The following is an 18455-nucleotide window of genomic DNA, read 5'->3' on the forward strand; positions in this document are numbered from 1 at the left end:
TTCATTTGTTGATAATCATGTGAATTCCTAACTAAGCTAAACAACTTTGTCAATTTAAATTATAAGAGATTCCAACTCTAAGTAGGATTAAACCTCCTAGTCATTCATATAAATTTTAATACTTACAATCAATCATATTTTTTTGTATATCATGACACTTGGTCTTATGATCAGTTTCTTTTGGATTTTCTTGATTGATTAAAAATCTTCAATTTTTGTTGGTATACTATTCATGATTAATTTTAGTTTTTTTTTTCTTCTTTAAGTATATTATTATCGATTTCACATGTGAATATTGATGTTAACACACAAATTGAAATTGTGTCATTCAATCATTTCTCATTTTCTACTAAGTATGTGTTTGGTTTTTCTTTTTCCATATCCCTCGTCAATCGCGGGTTAATTAATCTATCAATTCAAACATAAATATGAAGCTTGGTAAATTTGAATCGGTAGGTAGGCAGGTCGCATCACATAGTTGGTGGTTATGGTAGAATTAAAAAAAATATCCAACAATTATAAATTTGGAATTGAGTACTTTTCTTCAACCACAGTCTCATTCTCTACATGCGACCCATATTTTGCTGCAAGTCAAATAAAAAAACTAAGAAAACATCTAAGGTTCAGTCAACACAAATGTGTTTTAAAGAAAGAGAAAAAAAATAATATCAAATGATAAAAATCAATGTTGAATCATGAAAAAAAAAAAAACAATGTTGATCCGTGTTAACCCATAAAACCTATGTCTCAAACAATTTGACCGGAAACACTAACATGGAAAAACAACGAAGACCACCTCCTAACATATCAAATATTGAAGGGGCTTGTTCCCTTTCCCTGCACTAGGGTTCAAAGCTCATTGTGCATGCCTGTCATCCCCGCGATGCCTTACATGCTCATTGGGTTTGCAGGAAGTTTAGTGGGCCGTGGGATTAGTCGTGGTGCGTGCAAGCTGACCCGGACACCCACGTAAATCAAAAAAATAATATTGAAGGATAAAAAAAAATCAATCATATAAAAAATCCAAAAGAAAAAAAAACAATTAAAAGTTAAAAAAAAAGTGCGAGCCCACTTAGGTTAACTCGTCAAACTCATAAGTTACGTCATGAGATCGAGATAACCCTATATAAAAACAAAGAAAACCATAAAGCCTATTCTAATAAAAATCAAAATCAACATCAAGTTATGAGATTGAAAAAGAATATATATATATATATATATATATATATATATATATATATATATATATATATAATGAAAGGTTATCTTAGAAAATTCATTGTGCTAGAAAATTTAAAATCTTAAAAAAAAAAAACAACTAGGAGACTAATTATCTGATTTTTTTTTTTTTACTTTTAAGGGTAGTGAAAGTATTTTACTATTCAAAAAAGAAAAGGAAAATATCATTGTACCCCTAATCAAAACAAAAATAACAAATGGATAACATGTAAAACATCATTTTTTCCCCGGAGTTTAGTCTTCTAGGCTAATTTGATGAAGGGAAAAATCATCTATTCACTACTACAATTAATAGTAATTCGTGTCTAGTGCTATAGCATTTTTTCCATGCCCTATATTTCTTGTGTGTGTGTATGTGTGTTAGTCTACTTGCTCTATGTTGTGAGATGGAGCATTTTTTTATTGTTCAATGCAAGAAAAAAAATTGTGGATATTGTTAATGTATTTTTTGTTTGTTATCTAGAAAACAATTAATTGTAAACTACAAAGTTAATACATGTTTTTAAAATAATAAATCAAGAATTATACATACAAATTTCTCTTTCTTTGAATTTTACTTTTCTATTATAAATTTACCACAAAAAGATTCAATTAGAAGCAAAATCAACAAAATTTAAAATTGTTGTTGCCAAAAACAATTTCCATTACAAATTTCAATAATAACTCATTAAATTAGCTGTTGCACCCGACATCACGGCGTCCCTAAAAATGATGATTGAATTAGGGAAAAAGAATAGATTTCTGACATCTTGTTCTTTTAAGGGGAAAGATCTTGTTTAAAGAGTCGCCACCTAGTATTATGGTTACTAGGAACCCTAACTAGGCAACAGAGATTGTATGGTTTGGGGCTAGTTACGTAAAAGGAAAGATATTACCACCCCTTAAACATCCTACTTGAGGCAAGATGCATTGTTAGTTTCGTCTTAAATTGCTAAATGTTTATTAGTTTATGCTATGATAATTTACTTATAATATTCCTGACTCTGACACTAGTGAATATTCAACTACGGATACTTCCAACTCTGGCGTTGATAAATATTACGTAGTATAAAAATAAAATAATTTAAATCAATATTATTATTCTTGACTTTGGCGTCAGTGAATATTCATCTATGAATATTTCCAACTCTGACGTTGGTAAATATAGAGCAACCCAAAAAAGTATGGTATTCATGACTCTGATGCTAGTAAATAAATCCTTAAAATTTTATATTAAAAGAAACAATTTTTTTTTTATTTATGTAGCATGGTCTAAAAAAAAAAAAGGTTAGGTCTCTGGTTTGGACTGGTGACCCAGTTGGCCACTATTGCCTGCAGGCGTGAATCACTCACGCATGCATGCAAGAGTAGCAGGGTAATTAATTTACCTAAAGAAGGAAAGCTGAAGAACTTACTTGGCAAAGCTGAGGGAGACGGTGTTCACGGCAGGCGATTCAGCTTGTTGTTCACAGAGGAGAAGAAACCTCTCACGATTGAGGAGCTGGTGGACGTTAGCCTCAAGAGTACGATGGGGGAAAGAGCTGTTGGGGCGGGCGCAGCTGCGAGCTGAAGGCGAAGACGAGGTTGATGGTGACGGAGGCTTGCCCGATTGCTGATGCTTCCTCCTATGTTTCTGTTTTTCTGTGTCTTCTCGAGTCCTTCTTTCCTATGCTGCTGCTTGTGCTATTATTGGAAGACAAAGACGAAGACGAAGACAATGGTCGATGGTGATGGTGATGGAGGTCTGAACAGAGGGAGGAGATAGGGGTTCTTCTCTTGCGTTTTATGCCCTGTGTTTTATCTTCTCTATGTCTAACCCGTTTTCGTCTTCCTCGTCCCCATTCCCCTACGTCTTTTCCTTTTTCTTTCTCTGCCTCCTGGTTTTTTTTTTTTTGCCTCTGGTTCTCGTTGCTCTCTATGTTGAAGCTTTCTCCAGTCAGCCCCTCATTGTTTTTTTCATTCCTCTCCCCCTAGTGTTTTTTCATTCATGTGCGACGTCACGGCGAAAAATATTATATATGTCCCACTTTAAATCTAAAATGTAAATCTATTTGGCAAATATGGAGAGACAAGAAATTCTTGTCATTTATCAATGGAAAATGGAATGGGAGTCGCCACCTAGTATTTTGGTCACTAGGAACTCTAACTGGTTTTAGAGATCGGGTACGGAGACTGGTTGCGTAAAGAGAAGGTATTAGCACCCTAAATACGCCCTACCTAAGGTAAGCTGCATTGTTTTATTGTCTAATGAAATCTAAGGTCTTTTCGTGTTTTCCTAATTGTTGGTATGGTTCAAGAAAAGTCCTCCTCGGTAAGGAGATCCTTATCTTAATGGGTAAAATCCTAACTGTTCTAACATCTATACAAAACTCTATTTTAATATTAGGAATACGTTTTACGTATAAATTCGTAATCCCAAATGTTACAAGAAAACAAAATATTTTTTTTGTTGTTTTTGAAATATTGACCTAGTTCTTATGGCTTGAATAAACTGGTTATTAAAGCCAAGATGCACGTTAATATATATATCATTTTCGAAATCCCTTTTGTTGTATGAAAATATGATGCGATGATTTTTCTTTATTTTTGAGAGACTAGGCCGTATTTTAAAACAAAAACATTTTTTTTTTATGTAAATATATTTTTGATGTTTTGACGAAAATCGGGTATTTTAATACTGGGTTTGTATCCTTACAGTATAAAAATACAACCCAATATTAATCCACCTTAATAAAAATATCTAGGAAAAATCAACAACATTTTTAAGGACTTTTTAGAATTTTTTAAAAACCAAAAACATTTTTTATTTTGAAAATCTTTGATGTTTTGACGAAAACTGGGTATTTTAATACTGAATTTGTATTTCTACGGTATATAGAAATACAAACCATTTTGACAAAAATATGCAGGAAAATCAACAGTATTTTTCAAAGGTTTTTCAAAAAATATATTTATATATATATATATATATATATAATATACACACACATATATTATAATTTATAATATACAATATAATATATCATGTGGGCTCAGCCCAACAAAGAAAGGTTGGGCTGACCTCGGCCCAATCGAAAAATCTTCTTCAATCTGGGCCAGGCCCGGCCCAGACGTGCAAGGCTGGCCCAGCAACAGAAGCCCAGCAGGGGGAGAATTATTTTTCTCCCCCCCCCGCCTCCTGCATGCAGAACGATTCTGCATGCAAGAGGCAAAAGCCTGTAACTAAAATGCAGAGGTGAAGAAGACTTTACCTGGCATGAAGGAGGTGGTCGCTGGTGGTGTTGCGGTGGAGGCCGGTGGCGGTGTCGTGGCTCACGGACGGCGGCTCCAGGTGGCGCTGCAGCTGTTTCCAACGGTTCGGTACGTTCTCTCAGTTCGTTGCTTTATTTTCATTTTCTAAGTTTCCTCCCAGTTTCAAGCTTTCCCCTTCCTCTCAGTTTCAGGTTTTTTTCCGGTGGCTCTCTTATGTTTGGTTGTTTTTCTCTCCTCCTCTCTCTTCGGTTTTTTTCTTTTTTTCTTTCCCCGGCGTCCTTGATTCTCTCTCTCTCTTCCCTTTTTTTCTCCTCCCCCGCATGCTGGCGTTAAGTTGCTATTTATAGGGGGCAAGGGAGCGGGGCTCATTATTGCTGCTTATGGTGAGCAGGGCAGGGCTAGTCGGTTGGCCAGTGGCCGCGGCTGGCAAGGCGCGGCTCCCCCAAATTTTCATCATGAGAGGGCGTGGGGTTTCGGGTCGTGGCAGGCATTGGCGTGTAGGGTTGAAGAAAGGAGAAAAAACGTTTTCTCTTCCCCTGCTGCACGCCCGGGGGAAGAAGAAAGAGGAACAGTGTCGTTCAAAACGACACCGTTCGGTCCTTTTTTTTTTTTTTTTTTACCATGAAACGGCGTCGTTTTGGACAAAACGCTTCGTTTCATTAAAACAGGGCGCCAGAACGCGTCAAACTTCAAATCAGCCCTCAATTATATTTTGTACATTTCAATTGCATCCCTTTCAATTTCCATCTCCGCCCCTCTTGTTGGCCGTGTTTTTCACTTTGGTCCTTGGTCTCTGATTTATGCAATTTGACCCTCAATTAATCAATAAACTTCTAATTTCTTCAATTAGGCCCCTGAATCAATTCAATACAGCCCCCTCTATCTTCACGCCTTTTCCAAATTGGTCCCTGGTTTCGGATTTTCACAATTAAGCCCCTAATTGGCCATTAAACTTCAATATTTATGCAATTAAGCCCCTGATTTGACCTAATAAATTTCTAAAAAATATATTTTGGCCCCAGAACTTAAATTTCTTCTAATTAAAGCCCAAATTGACTTAAAAATCAATCTTTCTTGCACTCAAATCCTCGATAAATTCAATTAAAAATTCAATTAAGTCCATAAACCTCCAAATTTGGATTTTTCTCCTCAAAAAATCAAATTTTGTTATCCACCAGGGCTCTCATCATTCAAGAATATATTGTCAAAAATCCATCTTTGTATTTTTAAGAAGATGAACAGTGTTTAGGTTATTTTGCATTTTGGTCCTTGATGTTTTGAAAGTTTTGTAATTAAGCCCTTGGATAAACTTTAATTGGACCCCTATATTTCAGTGAATTTTACAAAACAGTCCCTGGATGTTAATTTCTTGCAAAATTTACCAGAATCAGCCTTATACTTTGATAATTTTTCAATTAAGCCATTAATTGGATTAATTAAATTAATTATAAGCTTAATTAAGTCTCAAAGCTTATCAACTCTCCAATTAAACTCTTAATTTGATTAATTAAACTAGTCATAAATTTAATTAAATCTTTAAACTTTCAATGATGTTGCTCTTAACCCAAAATTTAGTTCATTCTTCATTTATTCTATTTTTACTTGTTTTTCATTATTTTTTCATTAAATAAAATAATTAAAGTAAAAGGGTCAAAAATTGGATTATGAAATTAGCCACAAGGGATTCAATAAAAAAAATTAAAAAATTGAATTTGATTTTTACCGAACCATAGAGATTAGTTATATAGTATTAGGATTCAGTATAGCTTAGTTAGGAATCTCAAAGAGCTTGTTTTTATAGTATTAAGATTCAATATAGCTCCTTATCATATATATAGAGATTAAAATATTTTAATTTAATCATAATATTAAAAAATAAATGTAATCTATATAAGATAACGAGCTATATTAAATCCTAATACAAACTAAATTTTTTATTTACTAATAATCATGTGAATTTCTAACTAAGCTAAATGACTTGAATAGTTTTATCTATAAAGAATTCTCATTTAGAGTAGAATTGAACCTATTAGTCATTCTTGTGAATTTAAACTCTTGCAGTCTAGTTCTTTAATCGATTAATATTCTTCAAACCTATTTGATTAATTATTTATGATCAATTTCAACCTTTATTTCTTGATTTAAACATGTTATAGTATTATTATTTTTATTATAATTCAAAATATTACTAAAAAAATATTATTATTTAAAATATTATTATTATCATTAGTAAATTAAAAAAATATTATTACTATCGAAGAAAAGGGATATATTTTTTTAAAATTAATTAAAAAAATAAGAATTTGGATAGGCAAGTTAAATATTATTATTAATACTATAAAATCTATGTTGGGTCCAACATTATGTAGAACCCAAAATAGATTTGGGTTCTGGCTGGGTCAGGACCTTAACAGCCCTAGATTTGAGTTGGGCAAGACCTAAAATAGCCTTGGTTCTAGCCGGGCAAGACCTAAAATAGCATTTTGTTCCGGTCAGGTAGGACCCCAAATATCCTTGGGTCCTGGCCTCTGCAGGACCAAGAATAGCCTTGGGCCGGGTCGGGGCAGGACTCAAAATAGCATGGGGTTTGGCTGAGTGCAAGATCCAAAATAGCTTTGGGTCTAGGAAGTCGGGCAAGACCCAAAATAGTCTCAGGTCCAGTGCAAGATCTAAAATAACCTCAGGTTCTAGAGACTGCAGGACCAACATAGCCTTGGGTATGGCCTCTTTACAGGACCTAACATAGCCGTGGATCCTGTAGATTACATGATCCAAAATGGCCTTGGGTCATTCGAAAGTTCCCCTACAGTCGCTACTGCTATTAGAAAAAAAAAACCCATTACCATAGTAACCTCTTGGTAATGATGGAGGGTTAAATTTTTCACGTGCGTTGACGAGGCAAATTATGCGCATTTCTTCATTAGGATCTGGTTGGAGGGCAATGGTCCGACATATCCAAACATATGCCGTTAATATTTTGAAACTAGAACAATGGCTGAGGTGAGGTGGGACTAATCTTCGAAGAGCAGTTATATCTGAAGGGCTAAAGAAAAATGAACGATGAGCCAGATGATCATGTGTAAGAATTGAGCTCTTGTAGCCAGCTACCTCCCGTTCGGTCGGTGTCTACATGCAACTCAAGGTAAGGTTGTTAATTCCATTCTGTTTTATTTGAAACAACTGAAATATTTCATATCAATTCAAAAAACGGAATAAAACAAAATAATTTTTATTTTATTTTAAATCTTGGTTCGTTCTGAATTTTTCGACTAAATTTCAGCCGGAACGTTTCGGTTTCATTCTACATGTTCTGTTCCGCTCTTAAAAAGCTATTGAATCAAATTGAACCTTGTTCAATTTAATTAAGTAAACCATTCAAGTATAAAAAGTTCTTTTTCATTACTATTTTCAATAGCAATGATATTAATAATAATATTGAAAATTATTATTACTATTTTTATTAACGATGATATTAATTTTTTAAAATTAGATTTATCACTAATATATATGGTTTATATTCTTGTTGTTTTTTTCATGTTTATACTTTGTAGGAATTTGAGCAAAACAAGGAATGCTTTAGATTCCATTAGCCTTGATAACATTGACCTAACTTTATATTTAAAATATTTGTGTTAAAAAATTTTACTTTCATAATATTTTGATATTTTGTTTAAGTTGAATTACTTTAAGTTAAAGATCTATTTAATCTTGACTATTTAGAAATATTTTAAATTTTAAAATTATGTTTGTTTGGTATTGTGTTTATATTGCATAATTTATAATTAATTTATCTTGCATTTGAATTAGGCTTGTTGAGAATATATATATGTGTGTGTGAACAGTACAATCCTAAAACAACAAATTAAAATACTCTAAAATTAAAATATTACATTCTAATTGAAAAAATAAAATACCTATAAAAAAACAGAATTGATACCTTGACTTGAGATGGTCAGTTGCATTAAGGACATGTCAAGGGGCGTTGGCTCTGCGGGCCATCTCACCCACCGCTGCCATGAATTGCACTAATCCTGGACCATCACTCATGGTATGGTTGAGGCGGAGGGCAAAGAGAAAACCACCACACTTGAGCCGTGACACCTGCCAATTTGCATAATTAATTAGACAGCATATACCTAGATGTATTAGCAAATTATGCCTATTTGACTAGTGGATTGGAATTTTTAGATCATCAACACAAAACAGGAACACAATATTAAACCTAATAAATATAACATTTATGATGTTACTTTTTCCTCCTCAACTTGCACTAACAAGAAAGATTACGATTTGAAATTAAAATTTTGAGATCATTTTTTTAATAAAATTTTGAAAGTAATTTTATAGTAACTATAACAACTACCAAAAAAAAAATATCGGAACATACAATTAATCATGGCAGGTTTCACCAATATAATAGCTTATAATTTTGCTATCTTTCTACTCTTATGATGGCTTGATAGACTTCGTAGTGTTTGATACGCAACAGTATTTCTTGCTCCCTTAATAATTTCTTCCTCCCTTATCTGTGTACTCTTATTAGTAATACTATAAAATCTATGTTGGATCCGATATTATACAAAACCCAAAATAAATTTGGGTTCTGGCCGGGTCAGGACCTTAATAACTTTGGATTCGAGTTGGACAAGACCCAAAATAGTCTTGGTTCCAGCCGGAACCCTAAATATCCTTGGATCCTAGCCTCTGCAGGACCAAGAATAGCGTGGGGTCAGATCAGGGCAGGACTCAAAATAGCATAGGATTTGGCCAGGTATAGAATCCAAAATAGCTTTGAGTCTGGGGAGTCGGGCAGAACCTAAACTAGCTTCAGGTTCTAAAGACTGCAGGACCCAACATAACCTTTGGTATGCCTCTCTGCAGGACCTAACATAGCCGTGGATCCTGCAGATTACATGATCCAAAATGGCCTTGGGTCATTCGAAAGTTCCCCTGCAGTCGCTACTGCTGCTAGAAGAAAAAAACCATTACCATAGTAACCTCTTGGTAATAATGGAGGGTTGAATTTTTCACCTGCGTTGACGAGGCAAATTATGCGCATTTCTTCATTAGGATCTGGTTGGAGGGCAATGGTCCGACAAATCCAAAGACATGCCGTTAATATTTCGAAACTAGAACAGTGGCTGAGGTGAGGTGGGACCAATCTTCGAAGAGCAGTTATATCTGAAGAGCTAAAGAAAAATGAAGGATGAGCCAGATGATCATGTGTAAGAATTAGGAAAAAGTCCTTTTCTTCAAGCATAAATTTGTCAACCGTGTGTTTATGAATGTATTTATTTTTGTGATAGAAAATATGGTGTGGCGCATTCACAATTAATGATTCTCTGAAAAACATTTAAAATGTTGGTTGAGATCCATATAATAATTATGGTCCCACAATATAGTTTCATACTTACTTATGGAACATTGAAGACCGTTCAATTATCTCTTGACCAAAATATCCCTCCTCTCCTCTCAACTCTTCCTGACCTGCTTCTTATTGTCTTCTTGATTCTATCAATAGTTCACAATTTCTTCCATTGACCTCTTCTCTTCTTAAAACCTCTGTTATAGATGTTGTGTGTTGTTTTTTTTTTTTTTTTTTTTTTTATCATAAATGATTGTAAAACCTATAAAATAATGTTTCAACAACAATCATCATCCTTGTCAAACTACTTAATTTAAATTTGATGAGAGAATTATAAAAGTTTTTATGTTACAAGTAGTTGATCTTACTTATATATTAAATGTTTAATGTCATGTATGAAAAAAAATTAATATCCTCTTTGATTATTTTATATCCAACTACAATTTAAATTATTTTTTTTAAATAACAGCCATAAAAAGAATTATAAAAACAAACACTCATATTATTAATAATCATATATAACACATGCTGAATGGACATAAAAGGTAAATGTCGTACTAATAGTAAAAAATGAAATTCAAACGCAGCATACATAAATGATATGTGGTACATAGAAAATAAGAGTAAACAATTTAACTTATAAAGAAGATACGATTAACTTGGAATTTGCTCCTCCGCTAACTAGCTGTCCCTTTAGCATGCCTTCAAGCTCCTTGTAAAATCTTTCCACAGCAGGAGATGGCAAGCAAAATGGTACAACGATCCCATCTTCTCCTTTCTTATTTGTAAACGGACTATAAAAGCTTGCAAGTTCAGGGATGGCTTTTGCAGTCCCAGCATAGATAGCATTTCCCCATCCGAAATCTACCTTTTCAAGTCCGGCACGTCTCAAGTCCGACACTATGTAGGTCCCTGGCACAGTAAAAAGAGGCCTTCCCTTGCTCACCATCAAAGATGCTGTAGATCGCAAGTACTCCTCAGTCATGTCCGCCTTAGCCTTCCTTACCAACTCCAAAGCATATCCAATTGGCTTTCTCGAAAGTTCCCCCGCAGTGGCTACTGCTGCTAGAAGACCAAAACCATTGCCATAGTAACCTCTTGGTAATAACGGAGGGTTGAATTTTTCACGAGCATTGACGAGGCAAATTATGCGCATTTCTTCATTAGGATCTGGTTGGAGGGCAATGGTCCGACATATCCAAAGACATGCCGTTATTATTTCGAAACTAGAACAATGGCTGAGGTGAGGTGGGACCAATCTTCGAAGAGCAGTTATATCTGAAGGGCTAAAGAAAAATGAACGATGAACCAGATGATCATGTGTAAGAATTGAGCTCGTGGAGCCAGCTACCTCCTCGTACGCTCGGTGTCTGCATGTAACTCGAGGTGGGTCAGTTGCATTAAGGACATGTCTTTCCCACACTGGAGGGACAGCTGGGGCGTTGGCTCCGCGGGCCATCTCAGCCACCGCTGCCATGAATTGCTCTAATCCTGGGCCATCACTCATGGTATGGTTGAGGCGGAGGGCAAAGAGAAAACCACCACACTTGAGCCGTGACACCTGCCAATTTGCATAATAAATTAGACAGCATATACCTAGATGATTGTTGGATGATTTCATGATTGGATGTAATAGCGAATTATGCTTATTTGACTAGTGGATTGGAATTTTTAGATCATCAACACAAAGCAGTAACAAAATATTAAACCTAATAAATATAACATATATGATGTGACTTTTTCCTCCTCAACTTGCACTAACAAGAAAGATTACGATTTGAAATTAAAATTTTAAGATCATTTTTTTTTAATAAAATTTTGAAAGCAATTTTATAGTAACTATAACAACTACGGGAAAAAAAATATCGGAACATACAATTAATCATGGTAGGTTTCACCGATATAATATATAGCTTATAATTTTGCTATGCGTCTACTCTTATGATGGCTTGATAGACTACGTAGTGTTTGATACGCAGAAGGATTTCTTGCTCCCTTAATAATTTTTGCTGCCTAATAGGTGACAGAAAAAGTCTTGGACTAGCGTGGTGGACAAAAATACATAAAATTTACCTGAATAAGTAACAGAGGGCAGTTTAGCACCCCGCTAGAGCCAGGAACATCGAAGAGGAGCTCCTCCAAGCAAGGAAATGGAGGTTGAAGTGGATCACCAAACTGCTCAAGTGTAACATCAGCGTCAGCCTCTATAAACAAGATACCCTCGCCAGTGCATTCCACCATGAGCTTGCGGTTATGCCCTTCCCTCAGCCTCCCGGCAAATGGGTAGTAAAACACTAATGTCTTAGCAATTGCCTCTCTGATGACCTTGACGGGGTCTTTATTCCCTTGCATTGAGGGATTGTGGCGATAAAATAGTATGAGTGGAATGTGGAATCGAAGGCCTTCTTGATCATCAATGTCAGATAACAGTTTGAACTCATGTGGGGTGGGCTTCGCTGGTTTGATCAGCTCGGGTTCACGTCTGTGAACTTTGAAAACTAGAGAAGAGGGTGATGAAGCCATTGTGGTATGGAATGATTTTTTTTGTGAAAAATGAAGCCAACTAGCAAGTTATATATAGAAAAGGCTAAGAGTATATCGGACAAATAAAGATAAAAGAGTGAACTATCATGCAGTGATGCTTTAGCACAATTTAAGATTGTTAGATTTTGTGGTTTAAATTGAAATGACGTGGCATGTTTTGACGAGCCATGTTACATTGATAAATATATTATGTGGTTGTCAAATGTATTTTGATTAATGTTTTTATCTAGATTCGTTGGTCTATTTATTCTCTTCTATTTTTGGTGCAAAGTTATTCTTCATATGAAAAAAGAGGAATAGTTGAGATTTTTCCATGAATCCAAGTATCCAACTCTAATTCTTTAAAAAAGATAGTCAATCCTTAATTGTTGACCTGGCAGAAGCATGTAAGAATACAAATATAAGCATGCAACATGTTTTAATCATTTTGTTTTTTTTTTTTTTTTTCACGAGAGATGGTGATGTTTTCCTGTAGATTCGGTGGTCTTTTTATCACCTCATTTTCGGTGGTTATGATTGATTAAAGGAGATAAGGTGGAACACACTGTATATATTGCTGAGAAATTCCATGAATCCAATTGTAATAGTACAAAACTACAAATATAAGCATTCAACACGTTTTAAATCAGATCTAAAATATATATATATATATATATATAATATATATATATATATATATATAAAAATACAAACTCTCATTCAAATATAAAGTAAAATTGAATAATATTCTTTAAAATAATATCTAAAATATATTCTTAATTAATTTTATGAATTTAAGAATTAATACATTTACAATAATTTAAATTAATTAACTTTTTAAGAAAATAGATTTCAATTAAAGAAAAACAAAAAAGAAAATATCATGCCATTTGACATGGCTGCTTTGCCTAATATCATACGCTCAGCTTGTGCACACTATGCCATTACCATCCCCACAATTGGCAGGAGTGCAACTTTCCTCGCCATCTTCACTCTCTTTGTTTCTTAATTACTTGCTCTGTTACAAGATTCAATGTTGTAAATTCAGACCCTGTTGCCTACTAGTTGCTGTCTAAAATGCGGTGGCCTAAAAATTTGAAGAAAATTTGGCTTGAAAATCTATTTTTTACCCCTTTTTTTATTTACCAAAAACTACAAATAGACCATAAAAACTTCCTTAAACAACCTACCAACCCTAACATCATGAAGTCACTTACAAAAAAAAAATACAAATACCAATTAATTTATTTATTATCCACACACACACACACATATATATATATATATATAATTAAAGTACCTCCATGCTCTCTATTAAATATCTGCCTTGGATGTTTAGGAACGCCACCAACCTCTCTTCTCCTACAGCCAAGAAAGTTTGCCTCTTTTTTTTCTCCTTTAAAAACTTCGTAGTCATTCGCATGCATAAGGAATGCATGCAAATGAAAAAATACTATTAATATAGGTCTGGCTGAACAGCTTAAATAACTATGTCGGGTCTGACCCACTAAAAAAAAAGAGAAAGGGTATGTTGGGCCGCCAATCGACCTAACCTAAGTCGGGATGGACATATTTCAAGTCTAGCCCAATTTAAATTTAATAATAAAAAAAAATTCAAAAGTCATTTCAAAATATTTGTGATTTTCTCTCATGTTTTTCTAATAATTTTGCATAATATTGGGTTGTATATTAACATTGTAAAATACAAATCTGATATTAAAATACCTGGTTTCGTCCAAAGCCTTTTTGAAATTTTTTTTTAAATTTAAAAAATTCAAGAAAAAAATTTAAATTAATTTCCTATTTAAAAAAATTAAAAAATATATTTTATTTTCGTCCATATGACCAAATCTTAAAAGTTTTTTTATGCACACTTCTTATATAAAAAAAAACAAAAATGTATCTTTCTCATGTTTCTAAAATGCAAAAATGGATATTGTAACTAATTCATGATTATGCGTTAGGGTTTGACAAAAATATAAAAAACCCTTCACCAATCATTTTGTTCACTTTATATTTAAACTCTCATTCAAATATAAAGTAAAATTGAATAATATTCTTTAAAATAATATATAAAATATATTCTTAATTAATTTTAAGAATTTAAGAATTATTACATTTACAATATTTTAAATTAATTATTTTTTTAAGAAAATAGATTTCAATTAAAGAAAAACAAAAGAGAAAATATCATGTTGTTTGACATGGCTGCTTTGCCTAATATCATACGCCCAGCTTGTGCACACTCTGCCATTACCATCCCCACAATTGACAGGAGTGCAACTTTCCTTGCCATCTTCACTCTCTTTGTTTCTTAATTACTTGCTCTGTTGCAAGATTCAATGTTGAAAATTCAGACCTTATTGCCTACTAGTTACTATCTAAAATGCGGTGGCCTAAAAATTTGAAGAAAATTTGGCTTGGAAACCTATTTTTTACCCTTTTTTTTTTTACCAAAACCTACAAATAGACCATAAAAACTTCCTTAAACAACCTACCAACCCAAACATCATGAAGTCACTTATAAAAAAACATACAAATACCAATTAATTTATTTGTTATCCACACACACACACACACAAATTCAGTGTATCTTTCTCATGTTCTAAAATGCAAAAAATGAATATTGTAATTAGTTCATGATTATTCGTTAGGGTTTGACAAAAATATCAAAAACCCTTCACCAATCATTTTGTTCACTTTATATTTAAAGTGTTAGGGTTTAGTTGTAGATTTTAATATTTGGGGGTGTAGAATTATACAGTAGAGTTTTTCCTTAAGTATTTAAGATACAAAGAAATAAATGGGATACTAAAATTTGGGTTTTAAAATAGTTAGGTTTTAACCCGATATGGAAGAGATTTACTCACGTAGGTAGATCTATCTTGAACCATAGACAAGGCCAATAGATAAAAACATGACCTAGAAAAATAATTAAATAATAATGTAATTTACCTTAGGTAAGGTGCACTGAGGGTGATGTGTCTTTCTCTTGCACAACTAGTTCTTTACCTAGACTCGCAGATCATAAGTTTTCTGGTAACTATAATACCAGGTGGTGACTCATGAACTTCATAATAATAATTTTATGATTATACCCAAATCCCTTTTCAATACATGCTTATAGCAGGTAAACACATCATCGACCCGACACCCTGCGACAAAGATTTTACTAATAAATTAATATTTTATTACAAGAATTCTAATTACACTAGTAAAAAATCTTTTTTTCACCACACTCAATCTCTAATATCTTAATAGTAGCATGTTTCCAACATTTGTTGCATTTAATGCTCTTAGCTTTAATCCATTTTGTCCATGTTAATTGTTATGACTTGAGGATGAAATTTTAAGATGGTTTGAAGCATGTGTTATTTGTTATAAGATTTGTTAATTTATTAGGGAAAATGGTAAAGATGGAGGTTAAAAATGAAAAGAAAATGAATTTGCTATTGTTATTCTAGCATTGTGTCGCATCCGACATCGCGACGGCCTTAAAAATTATTATCTTTGTTATGGAAAAAGAACATATTTCTGGCATTTTGTTATTTTAGGAAAAATATTTTATTTGAGGAGTCGCCACTTAGTATTATGGTCACTAGGAACCCTAACTGGTCAACAGAGATTTTATGGTACGGGACTGGTTACGTAAAAGGGAAGATATTATCACCCCTTAAATGTTCTGCTTAAGGCAAACTGCATTGCTGGTTTTGTCTTAAATTGTTAAACATTTATTCGCTTATGCTATGATGATTTGTTTATAATATTCCTCACTCTGGCACTAGTGAATATTCGATCTTAAATAATTCCAACTCTGGTGTTGGTTAAAATTCCAACCTCGAATAATTTCAATTCTGGTGTTGGTAAAAATTCCACCACGAATAATTCCAACTCTAGCGTTGGTAAAAATTCATAGCTATAAAAAAAACATTAGTATATATATATATATATATATATATATATATATATATATACCCAATCTTGATATCAGTGAATAAATTGACAAAAAATATATTTTTTCTAAGACATGCAAAATTTTTATTTCTACACTTCCTATTTTTTTTTCATTTTTTCATTTTTTTTAATTATTTTTTTGGCTGGGCCCAGCTCAGCCCATGGAGGCTGGGCTGGACCCAGCAAGCCTAGCCGGGTCACAGACTTGACCCGGCTGGCCATTGTTTTTGTTAATTTTTACCAGGAGGTGGGCGTGAACTGCTCACGCACGCCTGCTACAGAAGCATGTAATTAAAATGCAATAAGGGAAAATGCAACTTACCTGGTGCTGAGCGCCTTCTCCTTCGCCCTTCTTCGTTCTTGGTATTCTGCGAATTCGTTCTTCCCTTTTTATTATGTCTGTATTTGCTTGTTCCTCTGGTCTTCTGTTTCTTTATTATCTTCTCTGTATAGTCTCTCTGTGTATTTATTCTGTTCTCTTGACTCTCTCACCGTCTGTTCTTTTTCTCCTCTCGTTCCCTCTCTCTCGGTCCAGTCCCCTGTCCTTCTCAATTCTTCTCTCTCTGTATGTCCTCCTTTTTAGTCTCCCTTTTCTCTTGGCCTCCTCTGTTTCTTTGAGAAGAAAGCAAGGAACAAAAATCTGTTTTTTTTTTTTTTTCTCTCATCTTTTCTGTTCAAGATGAAGACAGTGGTGGTCAAAGCACGAGGATTTGCTGCTAGTTGATGAACCAAAATTTTCCCCTGGTTCTGTTTCTCTCCGTCGCTCCCCTCGTTTTTTTCGTGTCCTCCTCCTGGTTCACTTCTTCCCCCGTCTCTGTTCTTTGTCTTTCTTTTTTGTCCCTCCCCCTGTTTTTTTCTCTCTGTCTCCCCTTTCAGTCCTAGTTTTTTTCTTCTTTTTCCCCTCCCGCGCTCTCTCATCTTCTCTGGCTTTGTAGCCAGAGAATACCAACCATTTAAAACGGCTTCAAAGCCATTACTGCCAGAAACGGCTCTTGAGGAAGAAGGCGAAGAAGGCAATGAACAGCTTCTAAAAACAGTGCCGTTTGTGTGATGGGAATGGCCATTTTCCATCTAGTCACTGAAGTTCTGAAATTGTGCAATCAAGCCCCTGTGTAAATTGTAATTGGACCCCTTTATTTCGGTGCTTTTTACAAGCTAATCCTTGGATTTTAATTTTGCAATTTTGTCCCCAAACTTTAATAGGTCTTCAATTAAGTCCCTGAATAAGTTAATTACAAGCTCAATTAAGTCTAAAACTTATCAATTCTCCAATTAAACCCTTGATTGAATTAATTAAATTAATTCCAAGCTTAATTAAGTCTCAAAACTTATCAATTTTCCAATTAAACCCTTGATTGGATTAATTAAACTAATTTCAAGCTTAATTAAGTCTCAAATTCTCCAATTTAACCCTTGATTGGATTAATTAGATTAATTTCAAAGTTTAATTAAACCCCAAAACTTATCAATTCTCCAATTAAACCCTTGATTGGGTTAATTAGATTAATTTCAAAGTTTAATTAAACCTCAAAACTTTCAATCATGTTGCCCTTAACCCAAATTTTAATTCATTCTTTATTTATTTCATTTTACTTGTTTTTCATCATTATTATTTTTTTATCATCATTTTTTTATCCTTTTCAGTAAATAAAAAAAAAATTAAAATAAAAATGATCAAAATTGGGTTACGACACATTGTATTTTATAGCCATTTTCCAATGATCTTAAAGGACTACAAATTTTAAAAACTTATCCAATTTTAAAGCAAATGTGGCAGCATTTAGTAATGCGGTGTATTTACAATTGCACATCATTAATCTATTAACAATTATGCTATTGATAATTGATTAGTCCTTTGGGCTCCTGAATATCATATATATAATGGATATTATGAAACAAAATTATTTGAGAGTCTTTAAGATCCTGTTAGATAGATTTAGAATTGCTTAGGAATTTGTTATTTGAAAATCTTTTCTTTGACTTTGAATAATTCCTTAAAGACCGGGTTATCGCAAATTACAAGCCGTTCAATTGTTCAACCTTCAACGGTAATCCACACAAATCATTTATGAGAAATCTCTTAAATTCTTATTTAGAAGAAAGGGATTACTATGCTTAGAGTGCTAACTCTATTATTATGTTT

The 18455-nt window shown here is 33.5% G+C and overlaps 1 protein-coding gene across 1 annotated transcript; it reads right to left on the reverse strand.

The window, feature by feature from the left end:
* Positions 1-10316: 10316 nt before the first annotated feature.
* On the reverse strand, positions 10317-12479 carry LOC118032162 (benzyl alcohol O-benzoyltransferase). The gene is made up of 2 exons (XM_035036763.2): positions 11909-12479; positions 10317-11396 (listed from the first exon to the last, which is right to left on the reverse strand). Exons 1-2 carry the CDS (start codon positions 12356-12358, stop codon positions 10473-10475), a joined length of 1374 nt encoding a protein of 457 aa, XP_034892654.1. The 5' UTR covers positions 12359-12479; the 3' UTR covers positions 10317-10472.
* Positions 12480-18455: the final 5976 nt, after the last annotated feature.

Source organism: Populus alba, chromosome 13 (assembly GCF_005239225.2).
Source record: "Populus alba chromosome 13, ASM523922v2, whole genome shotgun sequence".
In the NCBI taxonomy this organism is placed as follows: domain Eukaryota; kingdom Viridiplantae; phylum Streptophyta; class Magnoliopsida; order Malpighiales; family Salicaceae; genus Populus; species Populus alba.

Coding starts and splice junctions, on each gene's coding strand:
- LOC118032162 (XM_035036763.2), bottom strand. CDS start 12,358: ATGGCTTCATCACCCTCTTCTCTAGTTTTCAAAGTTCACAGACGTGAA. Junction 11,397..11,908: donor GCCCTCTGTTACTTATTCAG/GTAAATTTTATG, acceptor GCAAATTGGCAG/GTGTCACGGCTCAAGTGTGG.